The sequence below is a fragment of the Dendrobates tinctorius genome, unplaced genomic scaffold, assembly GCF_039654945.1.
Source record: "Dendrobates tinctorius isolate UK_male_01 unplaced genomic scaffold, ASM3965494v1 ptg000214l, whole genome shotgun sequence".
NCBI classification, from domain to species: Eukaryota; Metazoa; Chordata; class Amphibia; order Anura; family Dendrobatidae; genus Dendrobates; species Dendrobates tinctorius.
This window is the reverse complement of record NW_027361881.1, coordinates 601822-621075: the sequence shown is the minus strand read 5'-3', so window position 1 is coordinate 621075 and position 19254 is coordinate 601822. Positions and strand designations below refer to the sequence as shown.

At 52.6% G+C, this 19254-nt stretch overlaps 1 protein-coding gene across 4 annotated transcripts; it reads left to right on the top strand.

The window, feature by feature from the left end:
* ZDHHC7 (zDHHC palmitoyltransferase 7) lies at positions 1 to 18876 on the top strand. Of its 4 annotated transcripts, XM_073554874.1 has the most exons (9): positions 1 to 242; positions 6751 to 6832; positions 6948 to 7039; positions 7437 to 7760; positions 10314 to 10438; positions 11795 to 11891; positions 14310 to 14391; positions 17959 to 18089; positions 18398 to 18876. In XM_073554874.1, exons 4-9 carry the CDS (start codon positions 7455 to 7457, stop codon positions 18569 to 18571), a joined length of 915 nt encoding a protein of 304 aa, XP_073410975.1. In that variant the 5' UTR covers positions 1 to 242; positions 6751 to 6832; positions 6948 to 7039; positions 7437 to 7454; the 3' UTR covers positions 18572 to 18876. The 4 variants fall into 4 exon arrangements, with proteins under 4 accessions (XP_073410975.1, XP_073410974.1, XP_073410976.1 ...); XM_073554873.1 differs by lacking the exon at positions 6948 to 7039 and having other exon boundaries at positions 2 to 242; XM_073554875.1 differs by lacking the exons at positions 1 to 242; positions 6948 to 7039 and adding an exon at positions 6584 to 6621.
* The last annotated feature ends 378 nt before the right edge of the window (positions 18877 to 19254 follow it).

Genomic DNA, 19254 nt, shown 5'->3' with positions numbered 1-19254 from the left:
ATGGCGGCCACATTCCCGCTCTACCCGCAAGCCGTATAGCGCGTCACGTGTGAACGCTGCACCTGACGGAACGTGACAGGACGCATGCGTGGTGCAGGTTCTCCGAAACTCACCGAAATCCTCTTCAGCGGCTCCGGAAAGAGCCGATCCCTCCGACCCCGGAAGTAGCAGCTGGGTCCTGTCAGAGGGAGACTGAGGGGCTGTGGCGGCCGAGGGACAATGGGAGAGCGCGGCGACGGCAGGTGAGGAGAGCGGCGGCGGCACCACCACCTGAGCCTCACGGGGAGACACGGCATGAGGGGCGCCGCGTGCACCCGTCACCAAGAGGCGCTGCAGCGGCTGCGTGTGACAGGTGTCAGTGTCAGAGAGATGCATACGTGTGTGAGAACGGCCTGTGCACACAGTGCGGCAATGTGATGGGGACCTGCGTCCTCTGTACAGGGGACCGAGCATCAGAATGTGCAGGTGTGAGCGAGGGCCGCGCAGCCCCCCGGAGGAGTCCGGCCCGAGCCCCCCGAACCCCCTCGGAGGAGTCCGGCCCGAGCTCCCCCCCAACCCCCTCGGAGGAGTCCGGCCCGAGCTCCCCCCCAACCCCCTCGGAGGAGTCCGGCCCGAGCTCCCCCCCAACCCCCTCGGAGGAGTCCGGCCCGAGCTCCCCCCGAACCCCCTCGGAGGAGTCCGGCCCGAGCTCCCCCCGAACCCCCTCGGAGGAGTCCGGCCCGAGCTCCCCCCGAACCCCCCCGGAGGAGTCCGGCCCGAGCTCCCCCCCGGAGGAGTCCGGCCCGAGCTCCCCCCCGGAGGAGTCCGGCCCGAGCTCCCCCCCGGAGGAGTCCGGCCCGAGCTCCCCCCCGGAGGAGTCCGGCCCGAGCTCCCCCCCGGAGGAGTCCGGCCCGAGCTCCCCCCCGGAGGAGTCCGGCCCGAGCTCCCCCCTCGGAGGAGTCCGGCCCGAGCTCCCCCCTCGGAGGAGTCCGGCCCGAGCTCCCCCCTCGGAGGAGTCCGGCCCGAGCTCCCCCCTCGGAGGAGTCCGGCCCGAGCTCCCCCCTCGGAGGAGTCCGGCCCGAGCTCCCCCCTCGGAGGAGTCCGGCCCGAGCTCCCCCCTCGGAGGAGTCCGGCCCGAGCTCCCCCCTCGGAGGAGTCCGGCCCGAGCTCCCCCCTCGGAGGAGTCCGGCCCGAGCTCCCCCCTCGGAGGAGTCCGGCCCGAGCTCCCCCCTCGGAGGAGTCCGGCCCGAGCTCCCCCCTCGGAGGAGTCCGGCCCGAGCTCCCCCCTCGGAGGAGTCCGGCCCGAGCTCCCCCCTCGGAGGAGTCCGGCCCGAGCTCCCCCCTCGGAGGAGTCCGGCCCGAGCTCCCCCCTCGGAGGAGTCCGGCCCGAGCTCCCCCCTCGGAGGAGTCCGGCCCGAGCTCCCCCCTCGGAGGAGTCCGGCCCGAGCTCCCCCCCAACCCCCTCGGAGGAGTCCGACACGTTGTTACATCCATGAAGTTTCTGTGACATCTCAATATTCCCAGTGCTGCCCCTTATTCTCCGAATCTCTGCCTGGCAGACGCCACCAGCCGTGCTGTGCCAACACTGACGCCCGCCTTGCTGCCCCACCGGGGCGAGCTCTGCCCCGACGCCAGCCTTCCTGCCCCACCGGGGCGACCTCTGCCCCGACGCCCGCCTTGCTGCTGCGCTGGCACTACGCTGGTCCTGTTCAGCAGACGTCCTGCACTTGTCTGGGGTCGTCTCGCAGTCGTTCATCCTCTCATTGGATTAGGCGTTGGTGATTACGGCAGTTTTCGTGGCGAGGAGTGACGTCACCGTTTTTGCATTTTATCTGATGTTCAGCACAATATTGTCACTTTGAAAAGTGAAGCAGCAAAATGTGAGAGAAGTAAAAGGTGTTGGTCTGAAGTCCTCTCTGCCTGCCAGTGATGGTGCGTGTCTGGTGATGAGCTGAGTTATCCTTCGTGTCATCACGGGGAATCTGCGCTCGCTGACTGGTCGGGACTGCGGACAGATCACGTCATGCTCCTGGAAATCTTCCATCCTAGGGATCGTGAGTGATCCAGGGGAAGGGTGGGATCCTGTGTAATGGGTGAGGGGCCGATCACATCCGAACAACAGCTCTGGGGGCGATTCTGACACCCAGCAAAGAAATCCAAGCAGAAACTCCCAAGATGAATGGAGGCCGGATTGTGGCGGAGAGATCCCAGAAGCTCCGATGTTACAGGACTCGGCCTGAGGAGGTTTCTGGTGGAAAAGCTTCTGATGTTCCCACAGATCACCGATCTCAGAGCTTCACAACCTAGAAATGTCTGCACTCTGGTTCTGCAGGAGAATTTGCTGCTTTCTGAGCGTCGTCATTGGTGATTTAATGGGATTTATCATCTAACGATCGCTGAATGGACATTATACGACTCATCTGCATCCAGGAAAATCAGAGGAAAAGCAGCATTTGTGGAATAATTTGCAACATGGTGTTGGCTTGTCCGCACAGAAGAGGACGATGACTTGGGACTTGTATTTTGGGGGAGTTTCACATTTTAGGGGTTTTAGACCTTTTAAATGATGTTATAAGGCGTCAGTGCCAGAGGTAGCGCTCCTTGCTGACCCAGATGTGACAAAACCACCCAGGACGCTGCTCCCGACTCCTCCACAGGCAACAGGTCCTTTGTCAGAGACAATCATTGACCGAAAGCAGAAACTGGGGGAGCTGTATAATGTGGACAGGGTTGTGAAAAAGTCTTAGGCAGGTGTGGAAAAATGCTGCAGAATCTCCATTATCAGTATCTGGTGACCGCCCTTCTCCTCCATCAATATCTGGTGACCGCCTGTCCCCTCCATCATCAGTATGTGGTGACCGCCCGTCCCCTCCATCATCAGTATGTGGTGACCGCCCGTCCCCTCCATCATCAGTATGTGGTGACCGCCCGTCCCCTCCATCATCAGTATGTGGTGACCGCCCGTCCCCTCCATCATCAGTATGTGGTGACCGCCCATCCCCTGCATCAGTATGTGGTGACCGCCCGTCCCCTCCATCATCAGTATCTGGTGACCGCCCGTCCCCTCCATCATCAGTATCTGGTGACCGCCCGTCCCCTCCATCATCAGTATGTGGTGACCGCCCGTCCCCTCCATCATCAGTATGTGGTGACCGCCCGTCCCCTCCATCATCAGTATGTGGTGACCGCCCGTCCCCTCCATCATCAGTATGTGGTGACCGCCCGTCCCCTCCATCATCAGTATGTGGTGACCGCCCGTCCCCTCCATCATCAGTATGTGGTGACCGCCCGTCCCCTCCATCATCAGTATCTGGTGACCGCCCGTCCCCTCCATCATCAGTATCTGGTGACCGCCCGTCCCCTCCATCATCAGTATCTGGTGACCGCCCGTCCCCTCCATCAGTATCTGGTGACCGTCCGTCGCCTCCGTCATCAGTATCTGGTGACCGTCCGTCGCCTCCGTCATCAGTATCTGGTGACCGTCCGTCATTCAGTATCTGGTGACCGTCCGTCATTCAGTATCTGGTGACCGTCCGTCATTCAGTATCTGGTGACCGTCCATCCGATGTCTGGCGATTGCCGCCGCCGCCTCCATCATCCGGTGTCTGGCGACTTCTCACACCGCCTCCATCATCCGGTGTCTGGCGACGTCCTACGCTGTCTCCGTCATCCGGTGTCTGGCGACTTCTCACACCGCCTCCATCATCCGGTGTCTGGCGACGTCCCACGCTGTCTCCGTCATCCGGTGTCTGGCGACTTCCCACGCCGCCTCCGTCATCCGGTGTCTGGCGACCGTCCGGGGTCTGGCGATTTCCGCCACCGCCTCCATCATCCGGGGTCTGGCGATTTCCGCCACCGCCTCCATCATCCGGGGTCTGGCGATTTCCGCCACCGCCTCCATCATCCGGGGTCTGGCGATTTCCGCCACCGCCTCCATCATCCGGGGTCTGGCGATTTCCGCCGCCGCCTCCATCATCCGGGGTCTGGCGATTTCCGCCGCCGCCTCCATCATCCGGGGTCTGGCGATTTCCGCCGCCGCCTCCATCATCCGGTGTCTGGCGACTTCCGCCTCCATCATCCGGTGTCTGGCGACTTCCGCCTCCATCATCCGGTGTCTGGCGACTTCCGCCTCCATCATCCGGTGTCTGGCGACTTCCGCCTCCATCATCCGGTGTCTGGCGACTTCCGCCTCCATCATCCGGTGTCTGGCGACTTCCGCCTCCATCATCCGGTGGCTGGCGACCGCCCGGGTCACTGTGGGGTGAATTTGCCTCTTCTAAGCCTGCGTAAATCTTTCATACAGTACTGTATATGGGGATATATGACATGTGCAGGAGGTATTTGGGGGCACACATATATTGCTCCATCATTCACAGCATCTCATTTCACTCGTGCAAAATCTACCGTGAGGTGTCCTCAGATTGGGACGCCTCAGGTGATTATCAGAATATGGAATTACTGCATTGTATGCATACACAGCAGCACAGAGGATTAGAGCAGAACAGACAAATGGAGAAGTCACAGTGAAGACATAGAAAGAGTGGGGTCTCCAGCAGCGCAGAGTATTTCAGGAGACAAGAAGCCTCATCTTATAGGTGGTCACAAGATGAGAGCTTCAATGGAAGGAGACTGTGCCCAGCAGCGCAGAGTTTTTCAGGATGAGCGCTGCAATGGATGGAGATGGTGCCCAGCAGCGCAGAGTATTTCAGGATAAGAGCTGCAGTGGAAGGAGAAGGTGCCCAGCAGTGCAGAGTATTTCAGGATGAGAGCTGCAGTGGAAGGAGATGGTGCCCAGCAGTGCAGAGTTTTTCAGGATGAGCGCTGCAGTGGAAGGAGAAGGTGCCCAGCAGTGCAGAGTTTTTCAGGATGAGAGCTGCAGTGGAAAGAGACGGTGCCCAGCAGCGCAGAGTTTTTCAGGATGAGAGCTGCAATGGACGGAGATGGTGCCCAGCAGTGCAGAGTTTTTCAGGATGAGAGCTGCAATGGACGGAGATGGTGCCCAGCAGCGCAGAGTTTTTCAGGATGAGAGCTGCAATGGACGGAGATGGTGCCCAGCAGCGCAGAGTTTTTCAGGATGAGAGCTGCAATGGACGGAGATGGTGCCCAGCAGTGCAGAGTTTTTCAGGATGAGAGCTGCAGTGGAAGGAGAAGGTGCCCAGCAGTGCAGAGTATTTCAGGATGAGAGCTGCAGTGGAAGGAGATGGTGCCCAGCAGTGCAGAGTATTTCAGGATGAGCGCTGCAGTGGAAGGAGAAGGTGCCCAGCAGTGCAGAGTTTTTCAGGATGAGCGCTGCAGTGGAAGGAGAAGGTGCCCAGCAGTGCAGAGTTTTTCAGGATGAGCGCTGCAGTGGAAGGAGAAGGTGCCCAGCAGCGCAGAGTATTTCAGGATGAGCGCTGCAGTGGAAGGAGAAGGTGCCCAGCAGCGCAGAGTATTTCAGGATGAGAGCTGCAGTGGAAGGAGAAGGTGCCCAGCAGTGCGGAGTATTTCAGGATGAGAGCTGCAGTGGAAGGAGAAGGTGCCCAGCAGTGCAGAGTTTTTCAGGATGAGCGCTGCAGTGGAAGGAGAAGGTGCCCAGCAGTGCAGAGTTTTTCAGGATGAGCGCTGCAGTGGAAGGAGAAGGTGCCCAGCAGTGCAGAGTTTTTCAGGATGAGCGCTGCAGTGGAAGGAGAAGGTGCCCAGCAGCGCAGAGTATTTCAGGATGAGCGCTGCAGTGGAAGGAGAAGGTGCCCAGCAGCGCAGAGTATTTCAGGATGAGAGCTGCAGTGGAAGGAGAAGGTGCCCAGCAGTGCGGAGTATTTCAGGATGAGAGCTGCAGTGGAAGGAGAAGGTGCCCAGCAGTGCGGAGTATTTCAGGATGAGAGCTGCAGTGGAAGGAGAAGGTGCCCAGCAGTGTGGAGTATTTCAGGATGAGAGCTGCAGTGGAAGGAGAAGGTGCCCATCAGCGCAGGGGATTTCAGGATGAGAGTATTTTAGGAGAGGACACTTGATTATCCTTGTGAGCTGCCTCTTGCACCACATCCTTGAGTCGGCGTCTGTGCGCGGCGCAGTTGCCTTGTTTCTGGTATCTGGTTAATCTGATTTATTATGGTAATGAAGAATTAATTATTGTGGGTTACTGGGGGGCTCGGGTCATCCCTGGACCCTGCACATTTCCCCCGCCAGACTGCCTGAATATGACTCTGCTCGGCTGCACAGATCGGGGTCTGTTCTCCCTGTTGTCCTGTGACAATGCGGCACCCCGGTTGTCAGACCTCGCCCCTTCCGACCTATAACTGACCACAGGCCGGTGCGGACAACCCTGCTCCCACACTGGTGCCAGGGATGGCGCAGGTTGTCGTGACTCGGGGGGAGCCTTGCAGTCTCGCTAGTGAGGATCCTGGGTCATTGGATCCAGTCTCACAGGTTGTCACACCGGAGCCTGACAACCTGCGGAGACCTGTCCCCCCGGATCTTCTCGCTCTGGGTGAACCGGCCCGGTTACATTCTCCCTTCTGACGGCCGGTGACTCAGTGATTTATTTAGCATTCCTATAATTAATCAGGACTTGGTCTATAAATGTTGGATTATTTATCGGCCGCGTCATTCCTGGCGCCGCACTCATTGGAATTTATACGTGTGACGTCGGGGGACGCGTCCGTGCAGGTCAGTCCGAGCTCTGACACCGCAGGTGTTGTGCTGCCATCGCTCAGGGATTACCGAGGTCCGCCGCACACACCCGCTGCTCTGCCGCCCTCCGGGAACCTCCTCACTGTTGTCCTTTTCTCTTCGCAGAACCCTCCGGACATGATCACACGACGATCGCGGGGTCAGGAGCCACGTGCGATGTCTGCGTAGCGATTACCTGGCCCGTGAGGTGAGTCGCGGGATCTGTTGCCGTCATAGACGTGAAGACTACCTATAAAATGCTCCCGGATCGTATCACAGCTGAGGGTTTGTCACAATGTATCTCTTGTACATTCTCCTGACAGATTCTAACATTGGCTCCCCTGGATACATTGTACCAGACCCTCAGCAGGAGACAGATGGAGGCAATATTACCATTCACTGACAGCAAGCAGAGGTCTGTAGAATGGAGACAAAATGACACATAAAATCTACTAGAAAGCATCAGCAATACGCTGGGTGCCAGGGGCGCAGACCTCTCCTAGACTTGGGGTCCTCGGCCCACCTTCATGCTGGACCTGAAGATGTGAGCTGTACCCCGTCATCCTCCAGTGGCTGGTAACATGGAGTAATGTTTTGTATGACTTGCCCTGAAATCTATTGCTCCCTGTTATCAGTCAGTTACAGAGCAGCTGCTTGACCCCTCACTACTCTTTATCTCACACGGTTATCGGTCGCTGACTTTAGGGTCATTGCCCCCCTCCATTCCTCCGCACACGGGGACCTTGGAGCCTGTAAAGTCTGTGATCCGAGGTGCTGCGCGTCGTCGTGACCTCGTGCCTCTTCTTTATCAGGACACGTTTCTGGCAGACATGCAGGCGTCAGCACATCGCTTCCGAGACGTGGAGCACCATCCTCTGCTGAGTGACAGCGATGGCTACAACCCCTCCCCATCGGATGCAGAGCTGGCGGACCGGCTGTGGTTCATACGCGACGGCTGCGGCATGGTCTGCGCCATCATCACATGGATGCTGGTCTTCTATGCGGACTTTGTGGTGACTTTTGTTATGCTGCTCCCCTCCAGAGACTTTTGGTATTCAGTCATTAATGGGACCATGTTCAACTGCTTAGCGGTGCTGGCGCTGACCTCCCACCTGAGAACAATGCTGACCGACCCGGTAAGTGCCAGGGCCACCTCTACCTGAGCCGCCACACAGAGTAGGTAGGAAATCGTGTACTGACGGCAATTTTACACCCATGTCCAGTCATCTCTGAGTCACACGAAGAACTACTACCCAGGACGAGAACACACGTTATAATACCGCCCCCTATGTACAAGAATATTACTACTATAATACTGCCCCCTATGTACAAGAATATAACTACTATAATACTGCCCCCTATGTACAAGAATATAACTACTATAATACTGCTCCTATGTACAAGAATATAACTACTATAATACTGCCCCCTATGTAGAAGAATATAACTTCTATAATACTGCTCCTATATACAAGAATATAACTACTATAATACTGCTCCTATGTACAAGAATATAACTACTATAATACTGCCTCCTATGTACAAGAATATAACTACTATAATACTGCCCCTATGTACAAGAATATAACTACTATAATACTGCTCCTATGTACAACAATATAACTACTATAATACTGCCCCCTATGTACAAGAATATAACTACTATAATACTGCCCCTATGTACAAGAATATAACTACTATAATACTGCCCCTATGTACAAGAATATAACTACTATAATACTGCCCCCTATGTACAAGAATATAACTACTATAATACTGCCCCTATGTACAAGAATATAACTACTATAATACTGCCCCTATGTACAAGAATATAACTACTATAATACTGCTCCTATGTACAACAATATTACTACTATAACACTGCCCTATGTACAAGAATAGAACTACTAGAATACTGCCCCCTATGTACAAGAATATAACTACTAGAATACTGCCCCCTATGTACAAGAATATAACTACTTTAATACTGCCCCTATGTACAAGAATATAACTACTATAATACTGCCCCTATGTACAAGAATATAACTACTATAATACTGCTCCTATGTACAAGAATATAACTACTATAATACTGCCCCTATGTACAAGAATATAACTACTATAATACTGCTCCTATGTACAACAATATAACTACTATAACACTGCCCTATGTACAAGAATATAACTACTAGAATACTGCCCCCTATGTACAAGAATATAACTACTTTAATACTGCTCCTATGTACAAGAATATAACTACTATAATACTGCCCTATGTACAAGAATATAACTACTATAATACTGCCCCCTATGTACAATAATATAACTACTATAATACTGCCCCCTATGTACAAGAATATAACTACTATAATACTGCCCCCTATGTACAATAATATAACTACTATAATACTGCCCCCTATGTACAAGAATATAACTACTATAATACTGCTCCTATATACAAGAATATAACTACTATAATACTGCCCCTATATACAAGAATATAACTACTATAATACTGCCCCCTATGTACAAGAATATAACTACTATAATACTGCTCCTATGTACAAGAATATAACTACTATAATACTGCCCCCTATGTACAATAATATAACTACTATAATACTGCTCCTATGTACAAGAATATAACTACTATAATACTGCTCCTATATACAATAATATAACTACTATAATACTGCTCCTATGTACAAGAATATAACTACTATAATACTGCCCCTATGTACAAGAATATAACTACTATAATACTGCCCCCTATGTACAATAATATAACTACTATAATACTGCCCCTATGTACAATAATATAGCTTCTATAATCAGTAGGACTGGCTTTAGTTTAGTGCTCGTTGTGCGTTACTTTCGTTGTCTGCCGAGCTCGTTGTGCGACGCTGGCGCTTCTTCTTTACCGGGCTTGTTGAGCGATGCTGTCGCGTTTCTGCCGGGCTGTTTGGGCGGTGCTGTCTCTTCTCTGCCGAGCTCGTTGGGCGGCGCTGGCGCTTCTTCTCTGCCGGGCTCGTTGGGCGGCGCTGGCGCTTCTTCTCTGCCGGGCTCGTTGGGCGGCGCTGGCGCTTCTTCTCTGCCGAGCTCGTTGTGCGACGCTGGCGCTTCTTCTTTACCGGGCTTGTTGGGCGATGCTGGCGCTTCTTCTTTACCGGGCTTGTTGGGCGATGCTGTCGCGTCTCTGCCGGGCTGTTTGGGCGGTGCTGTCTCTTCTCTGCCAGGCTCGTTGGGCGGCGCTGGCGCTTCTTCTCTGCCGAGCTCGTTGGGCGGCGCTGGCGCTTCTTCTCTGCCGGGCTCGTTGGGCGGCGCTGGCGCTTCTTCTCTGCCGAGCTCGTTGTGCGACGCTGGCGCTTCTTCTTTACCGGGCTTGTTGGGCGATGCTGGCGCTTCTTCTTTACCGGGCTTGTTGGGCGATGCTGTCGCGTCTCTGCCGGGCTGTTTGGGCGGTGCTGTCTCTTCTCTGCCGGGCTCGTTGGGCGGCGCTGGCGCTTCTTCTCTGCCGGGCTCGTTGGGCGGCGCTGGCGCTTCTTCTCTGCCGAGCTCGTTGGGCGGTGCTGGCGCTTCTTCTCTGCCGGGCTCGTTGGGCGATGCTGTCTCTTCTCTGCTGGGCTTGTTCTGTCCTTGGGTCTAATTTCCACTCATCAGTTACCTTTGTTTTTTCTGGTTGCCATTAGGGCGCGGTGCCCAAAGGAAACGCCACAAAGGAATACATGGAGAGTTTACAGCTGAAGCCTGGAGAGGTTATATACAAGTGTCCGAAGTGCTGCAGCATCAAACCAGAGCGCGCCCACCACTGCAGGTAAGCTAGGAAAGTACATCCTCCAGTCACATCCAAAGCTGCATTCACAGCTCTGTGACTTTCTAGTTTCAATCTGTCAGCACTGTGCAAAGCATATAGCATGGTGTATTGCCAAGATTTTAACTCTAAGGTTCGGATATGGCTTTAAAGAAGGCTGCTGCTTGCGATATTTATTTTAAAGTGCAAAATTAAAGGAATAATATGACTGTGTACACTTCTGTATGTTTTAACATATGAAGGTTAAGTGCATTTAAAGATTAAATAAAATGATGAAGTACATATAAATATTAAGCACATATACTAGCGTCACCACCAAGTAGCTTTTAAACATCATCGGTCTGGAATATCAGAGAAGCAACACCAAGACAGAGAGCTACTAGAAAATCCACCACACTGCACGGGTGTCTCCACTTATGCAAGTATCGCCACACTGTACACGTGTACAGGTACCCAAGTTTCTGCTTCTATCTCAGTCTTGTTTCGCTGGCCTTATATAGTGATTTACACTATGTAGTCACTCTGGGTTCACTTTCCCCCGTCCAGTGGCCAGCTTTCAAGATAAGATGAAACAGAAATACCAGGCAAACATGGAAGGATGGGCCATAAACCCTTAGGATACTAAAGCCTACAAGGATTAGAGAAATCCACCTCAGGCAGAGGTTAAACAAACCTTCAGGTCTTACAAAAAACAAACAGAGAGAAACATAGAACTGTGTGTGATGTGAAAGCGTTCAGACAGTAAGTAAACGGTTCTCAAGATAGTGACACAATGAGCATTGTCTGTCTGTAAATGTATGACCAGCAGTGCTGCTCTGTCTTGGTCTGAATGCATTCAATATGGACTCAAAATATCCATTTTTATATTCACACTACACATGGACGTAATCGTTTATCATGCAGCTCATTCACAGTCCACAAATAATGCAGCTGTAGAGGTGACTAGAGTGTAAGAGGCGATGTAACAGCAGAATAGTGACCCCAGTCTGGAGGATAAGATGATGTAACAGCAGAATAGTGAGTGCAGCTCTGGATGTGACTGGTGGATGAGATGCACTGTAACACCAAAATAGTGAGTGCAGCTCTGGAGGTGAGTGGAGGATAAGACACGATTTAATTGCAGAATAGTGACTGCAGCTCTGGAGATGACTGGAGGGTAAGACACAAGTCTTTGCTACTTTGTGTCATGTGTAGAGTGCAGGATTGTGGGATTGTGACTACACGATGGACAAGGATTGTGGAAGGGATGGTTTTCCTCCTGGGGGTCGTAGTTTTCTGAGATGACTCACTTTATGTACATTTTTGGGGGCTGCTGAGCGGCGCAGACCCCTCTTACCTCTTGTTTCTCTGTTCTGTCAGTATCTGTAAGCGATGTATCCGGAAGATGGACCACCACTGCCCATGGGTCAATAATTGCGTCGGGGAGAAGAACCAGAGATTCTTTGTGCTCTTCACAGTGAGTCCAAGATCAGCATCTGCGAGGGATGGGAGCTGGGCTCCAGGATCACATTCAACCGGGGCCAAATCTGTGGGAAAGTGTTAGCTCCTGGGGTCAGGGGTGAGGGGAGTACTGATACATTGTGTGACAGATTAGATTGTGGGGTCATATTGTACCGAGTACCACACACACTTGGTCATTCTTTAGCACGTGTCCGGCAGAGGGTGGTGGTGGGATGGAGCGAGGTCGGCAGTGGATGCTGTGCGAGGCGGTGGGATGGCAAGTGGTCAGCGGTGGATACTGCGGGGGATGGTGGGATTGGAGAGAGGTCAGCAGTGGATGCTGTGTGGGGTGATGGGGTGGAAAGAGGTCGGCGGTGGATGCTGTTCGAGGTGGTGGGATAGAGAGGTCGGCAGTGGATGCTGTGCAGGGTGGTGGGATGGAGCGAGGTCTGCGGTAGATGCTGCTAGGGTGGTGGGATGGAGAGAGGTCGGCGGTGCATGCTGCAGGGTTGTCAGATGGAGAGAAGTTGGCAGTGGATGCTGTGTGGGGTGTTGGGATGGAGCGAGGTCTGCTGTAGATGCTGCTAGGGTGGTGGGATGGAGAGAGGTCGGCGGTGGATGCTGCGGGGTGGTGGGCTAGAGAGAGGTCGGCAGTGGATGCTGCGGGGTGGTGGGATGGAGAGAGGTCGGCGGTGGATGTTGTGGGATGGAGCGAGGTCTGCTGTAGATGCTGCTAGGGTGGTGGGATGGAGAGAGGTCGGCAGTGGATGCTGCGGGGTGGTGGGATAGAGAGAGGTCGGCGGTGGATGCTGTTCGAGGTGGTGGGATAGAGAGGTCGGCAGTGGATGCTGTGCGGGGTGGTGGGATGGAGCGAGGTCTGCTGTAGATGCTGCTAGGGTGGTGGGATGGAGAGAGGTCGGCGGTGCATGCTGCAGGGTTGTCAGATGGAGAGAAGTTGGCAGTGGATGCTGTGTGGGGTGTTGGGATGGAGAGGTCGGCGATGGATGCTGCGGGGGTGGTGGGCTGGAGAGAGGTCGGCAGTGGATGCTGCGGGGTGGTGGGATAGAGAGAGGTTGGTGGTGGATGCTGCGGGGTGGTGGGCTAGAGAGAGGTCGGCAGTGGATGCTGCGGGGTGGTGGGATAGAGAGAGGTTGGCGGTGGATGCTGCGGGGTGGTGGGCTGGAGAGAGATCGGTAGTGGATGCTGCGGGGTGGTGGGATGGAGAGAGGTTGGTGGTGGATGCTGCGGGGTGGTGGGATGGAGAGAGGTCGGCGGTGCATGCTGCAGGGTTGTAAGATGGAAAGAAGTTGGCAGTGGATGCTGTGTGGGGTGATGGGATGGAGAGGTCGGCGATGGATGCTGTGTGGGGTGATGGGATGGAGAGGTCGGCGATGGATGCTGCGGGGGTGGTGGGCTGGAGAGAGGTTGGCGGTGGATGCTGCGGGGTGGTGGGATAGAGAGGTCGGCGGTGCATGCTGCAGGGTTGTAAGATGGCGAGAAGTTGGCAGTGGATGCTGTGTGGGGTGATGGGATGGAAAGAGGTCGGCTATGGCTGCTGCAGGGGTGGTGGGCTGAAGAGAGGTCGGCAGTGGATGCTGCGGGGTGGTGGGATGGAGAGAGGTTGGCGGTGGATGCTGCGGGGTGGTGGGATAGAGAGGTCGGCGGTGCATGCTGCAGGGTTGTAAGATGGAGAGAAGTTGGCAGTGGATGCTGTGTGGGTTGATGGGATGGAGAGAGATCGGCAGTGGATGCTGCGGGGGGTGGTGGGCTGGAGAGAGGTCGGCAGTGGATGCTGCGGGGTTGTGGGATGGAGAGAGGTTGGCGATGGATGCTGCGGGGGTGGTGGGATAGAGAGGTCGGCGGTGCATGCTGCAGGGTTGTAAGATGGAGAGAAGTTGGCAGTGGATGCTGTGTGGGTTGATGGGATGGAGAGAGATCGGCAGTGGATGCTGCGGGGGGTGGTGGGCTGGAGAGAGGTCGGCAGTGGATGCTGCGGGGTTGTGGGATGGAGAGAGGTTGGCGATGGATGCTGCGGGGGTGGTGGGCTGGAGAGAGGTCGGTGGTGGATGCTGCAGGGTTGTGGGATAGAGAGAGGTCGGCGGTGGATACTGCGGGGTGGTGGGACGGAGAGAGGTCAGTGGTGGATGTTGTGGGATGGAGCGAGGTCTGCTGTGGATGCTTCGAGGTGGTGGGATGGAGAGAGGTCATAGGTGGGTACTGCTGGGTGGTGGGATGAGGCGATTTTGGCGGTGGATGTTGGGGGTGATGAGATGGCATGAGGTCGGCGTTGGATACTGTATAATGGTTGGATAGAGTGAGGTCGGCGGTGGATGCTGTGGGGGGGTGGGATGGCGTGAGATCTGCTGTGGGGTGGTGGGAGCATGCAGTGTAGTCGGTGGTGGTCTTGGTTCATGGTTCGCTCTTCTCTCCGCAGATGTACATCGCTCTCATCTCCCTCCACTCTCTCGTCCTCTGCGGCTTCCAGCTTTTCACCTGTGTCCGGGGGCAGTGGACAGGTGAGACCCCCGACCTTTCCTCCTCTTTCCGTTCAGATATTGTTGTTGAGGTTCGTGCCCCCCACCGTTGCTCATTGTCCATAGTTATGGCCTTTGTGTACGCTCCGGCCTTTATCCCCCCAACGATGAGGAGGCCACTGCCGGTTACCAGGGTCCGTTGAACACACAATTAGGGATAATACAGGCATCACTAAGGGTAAAGCGCCTCCAATGCCTACAGGAGGGGGAAACCCTGGTATAAGGTCCTTTATAAATATCTGCTTAGATCTAACTTTTTCTGTCTGTTGCCTTCACTGACACATCCTGATTTCTGCAGCTTCTGTGGCTGAAATCGGCTGTGACTTCACAGCTGATGGTTTGTTACAATTGTAACCAGACATTGTAGCCACTCAGGACAATATAGGGGGGGATTCCAAAGGATGTAATTGTAACAAAGCCTCAGCTTTGGGAACTATTAGCTGTGTGCACATTTCCAGGTGTAAATTGGAACATTTCCATTCAGTGAAAGCAAGCAGTGATATTGGAGATGGGGAAGCGGTGAGAACATCTGTTGGTGCTACCGCATTGCTGGGGGGATTCTACGCTGCATTGTATCTTCCTATCCTTATTCTGCACCCCTTGTGTATATTGGGTGCCCCCTTCTATCTCTCCTGTTGCTCTTGTGCATATTGGGTGCCCCCTTGTATCTGTATATTGAGGGCCCCCTTGTATCTCTCTGGTTGCTCCTGTGTTTGAGTGCCCCCTTGTCAGGGATTATGGGGGAAGTTTACCCCCGGTTGTCAGGAATTTATGTATTATATATGGTCGGGTGATATATTTATCCCCACAATGTGTACACTTTCCGTTCCGGTTGGGAACTTGCAGCTCTCTGGCACCCCCCCTTACCCTCAGGTCAGTCAGGGAACTTTACCTAAGATAATTATTCGCCAGAAAGGCTGCCTGGTTGCGTCCTGGTTATTGGGCACTCTGCAGTGAGGGCGGTGTGTATATCACCAGTCTCAGGAGGAAATATGCACATAAACCTCAGATCCATCACTGCCAGGGTTCCCATTATCACCAGGACACTTTGCTGCCACCAGTTCCTCATTTGATAGTAAAGCCTATATCGGGTCAGGAACCAACCCACAGGTAGCGTGTTTTGGCACGGAGTACGTGTCGGATCGATCATAGAGCAAAGAAAACGAAGCTAGTAAATTTATAAGTTTACTCCAAAATTATAGGCAGTGTTTACAAAAATACAAAAGATATTACGAAAGGAGACAAAATACAGTATATACAGACAGTTATAAAATAAAAGGGATTAAAATATGAAAACGTTCTCTCTGTTTCAGATATCATGTGTTGATAAAGGGTAGGAGAACCTTCCCAGGGATAATGGTCCGTCAGCACAACCTCTTGGCTGGTTCTCCTGGCATGTGACACCTTCCTCATGGAGTGCCTGAGCTTTATGCTTTTCTCTTGCTGTCCTCACTAGGTGGGCTGAGCTGGAGAATGTGCGCCCCTTTTTGAACAGTTATTAAAAATGTTCTACTTGCTATAACTCTGCAAAAAAGCCACAATAAAGGATATTGAACCAAAATAGTATACCGCATGTGTAATAAACCCTAAGAAGCACACAAATTCCCTTGGAAAAAGCTAAATGCGAAACGCGCGTTGGGGTGCTGCCGCCACTTAAACGTAAAGTGCCTGTATACCGCTCACATCTACCCTTTCTCCCTCTAGTCTCGCTCTTTTGATCCTTTCATTTACCTGCATTTATCTGCTATGTGATAGTGATCCATGCACGTATTCAGCTCCGCACTTGTGGACACTAGCTATCTGAATTGCTGAAGATTGATTTAGACATCAACCTCTGTAGCAGTTGGTATTTTCTATTTGGACGTGAGGATACTTTTTTTTGATTCTCCTTTGCATGTGGTATATACAATTTTTCCTTTCCATTCAAGTTGATTTATCAGGCCTGAATATATATATATATATATATATATATATTTTTTTTTTTTTTCCTAGCAGCTATTATTTTTGCTCCTTATATATATTATTATACCTTCCTGTTTATTTTCGGCCCATCCACAATTCAACTTCTTAGAGTTTATTACGCATGTGGTATACCATTTGGGCTCAATATCCTTTATTGTGGCTTTTTTGCATTTGTTGTCCCTGTATGACCATATTTTATCATATTTTTAAATTGTGTCAATAATATCTTGTAATTTTATGGCACATAGCTTCCAGCTCTCCTTCTTTGATTTTATGAATTTTTTTGTAAGGGCCACAAACCTAGGCAATCTCTGCTCTGATGTATTTTGCTATAAGTCTGGCTGGGAAGCTCACAGAGTGACGACAGGGGTATTATATTTTCTGTTACATCTGCTTGTCACTGGGGGGCAGAAACTGTTTTCTGATCGGCGCACAGTCTGAAAAACGTTGCTGTTTGTAGTCTTAGGCTGAGTTCACACGTGGCGTTTTTTTCGCGTTTCCGCGACTGTTTTAACCGCGCGATTTTGCCGCGAAAACTAAGCATCCCATGCATTCCTATGGGATTCCGCAATGCTGTGCTAATGCTGCGGTTTTTACCACGGCGGAATCGCCGGAATCGAATTTTTTTTTTTTTTTTTTTTTTAACATTTTATCTTTTACTACTGATGCGGCATAGGCGGCCTCAGTAGTAAAAAGTTGGTCACACTTGTCAAACACTATGTATGACGAGTGTGACCAACCTGTCAATCAGTTCTCCAAGCGATGCTCCAGATCACTTGGAAAATGCGAGCAATTCTGCAAGTTAATAACGCTTGCAAAATGCTAGTTTTTCCGTGGGAAAACCGCGGGAATTTAAAATGCGATTTTCCCGCGGAATGGAATTCCGGAACTCTCGCGGGAATTTCCGCGAGCGTTCCACTACGTGTGAACTTAGCCTAAATGCTACCGATTCTGGAAATGTATTTTTCCTGTCTCTAGGATTATTGTGTGTTATTACATTAGAGTTTGACTAGATAAAGGAAATTTTAAATCATTGGTGTGAGAATCTGCTCTGTGCTGGCCAAAAGCCATAAAAGTGCCCCAGCTGTAAAGGAGGGGGAGGGAACGGATAGAGTTACACAGGGTGGAGGGAAGGGGGGGGTCTTTCAGCCTGTGGCTGCATGCGCAAATTCAGAAGTACAGTGCACAAACCAACTGGGTGTAGGGCGATGGCAGCTCCAGAAGTGTGTGCTCAGGACATTTAGGAAATGACTCATATTTTCCTGACACCCCTTGTATCTGTATATTGGGGGCCCTCTTGTATCTCTCCAGTTGCTCCACCAGACCACCATGTATACTGGGGGCCCCCTTGTATCTGGTTGATTCTGTTCATTGGGTGCCCCCTTTGTATCTCTCCAGTTGCTCCCCAGACCCCCTATATTTTGGGTCTCCCCTTGTATCTCTCCGGTTGCTCCCTAGACCCCTCTGTATATTGGGGGGCCCCCTTTGTATCTCTCTGGTTGCTTCCCAGACCATGTGCACATAGTGCCCTCCGGTCAGGCCGCAGTTTCCTCTCTGTGTAACCCTGTGCCGTTTATCGCCCCGCAGACTGCAGCTCTTTCTCACCCCCGGTCACGGTCATCCTCATGATCTTCCTCTGCTTGGAGGGGCTCCTCTTCCTCACTTTCACCGCTGTCATGTTTGGGACCCAGATCCACTCGATATGCAACGATGAGACGGTACGTCACCCTGCACGCTCGCCTGTCCCCCCCCGCGCTATGCAAACAGTCATCACCAGGAGCGACGATCACTGGTGTCAATGTGCTCTGCCTCCAATGCAGCACCAGGCTTTCCCAGGCTCCTGCATGTCTCTGATATGATGGGTGTATCCAGGCAGGATGAGGGAAGTTTCCTGTCTTTGGGGGAGCTCGTTGACCACCTTAGTCACCCTGTTCCAGGCCCTAGCAGAGGTTGTCACCCAGCTTTCCCGCACTCATGAATGGCTAAGTATCGGTAACTATGTCACTAATTTCTTTCTTGCCAGCAGGAAATCGAGCGACTAAAGAGTGAGAAGCCGACCTGGGAGCGGCGGCTGCGCTGGGACGGGATGAGATCCGTCTTCGGGGGGCAGCCATCTTTCCTGTGGATTAACCCCTTTGCCGGTCTCCACGCCAGACGTTTCCTACGAGGCCGGAAAGGAGGCACCGAGTTCTCAGTCTGAATTGTTCCTGATTTTTCCTGAATCATGGAATCCGTATTTATGGGACGGCGCAGGAATCGTCCGCAGAAAATCCAATCAACGACCAAAAAGACAAATCCGGACGGACGGCGACTTCTGCCATTCTGGGTTTTTAATGAAGATCCTTTAGTGCTATAAATGGCGTCTTGCTCACTGCGTGCAAAGCTGCGGAGACGCCGCAGGGGCTGAGGGGTCTTTTATTCTGCCACAGGGTCTGGATTCTTGTGTTTGTTTTTTTAGTTCTCGTGTAAAGATTTTTTATGGATGAGCTTTGGGTACAAGGTTTTATTGCTGGATAATGGGAGCCCAGGGTTCACGGAGGAAGGTGTCAGCATGCAGGTCCTGCTCCACGTGTGCATGGTGGCTGTAGGTTCTGCGCATCGCTCCACATTTATCTCGGCTCGTTCTTTCCTCGCTGCCATCTTCTCCATTTCTTCTCCGTCCTCCCCTCCCCTGTGGTCATTCGGGCAGCATCGGCTCCACCTTACAAGTCATGTTAGTCATATTAATGGTTAAATCTTCTACTAAGACTTGTTCAGTTGGGAAACACCAGTCACATCCAGAGCTGCATTCACAATTCTGTTGTATCAGCTGTTATTCTCCAGTCACATCCAGAGCTGCATTCACAACACGGCTAGTCAACAGTACACTAAAATGTCACTGCT

Bases quoted from the DNA above. Each gene is read 5' to 3' on its own strand.
- ZDHHC7 (XM_073554874.1), top strand. From the start codon at position 7,455: ATGCAGGCGTCAGCACATCGCTTCCGAGACGTGGAGCACCATCCTCTG. The intron at 14,392-17,958 runs GTGAGACCCCCG...ATCGCCCCGCAG, and splicing joins TGTCCGGGGGCAGTGGACAG to ACTGCAGCTCTTTCTCACCC. The intron at 18,090-18,397 runs GTACGTCACCCT...TCTTGCCAGCAG, and splicing joins CGATATGCAACGATGAGACG to GAAATCGAGCGACTAAAGAG.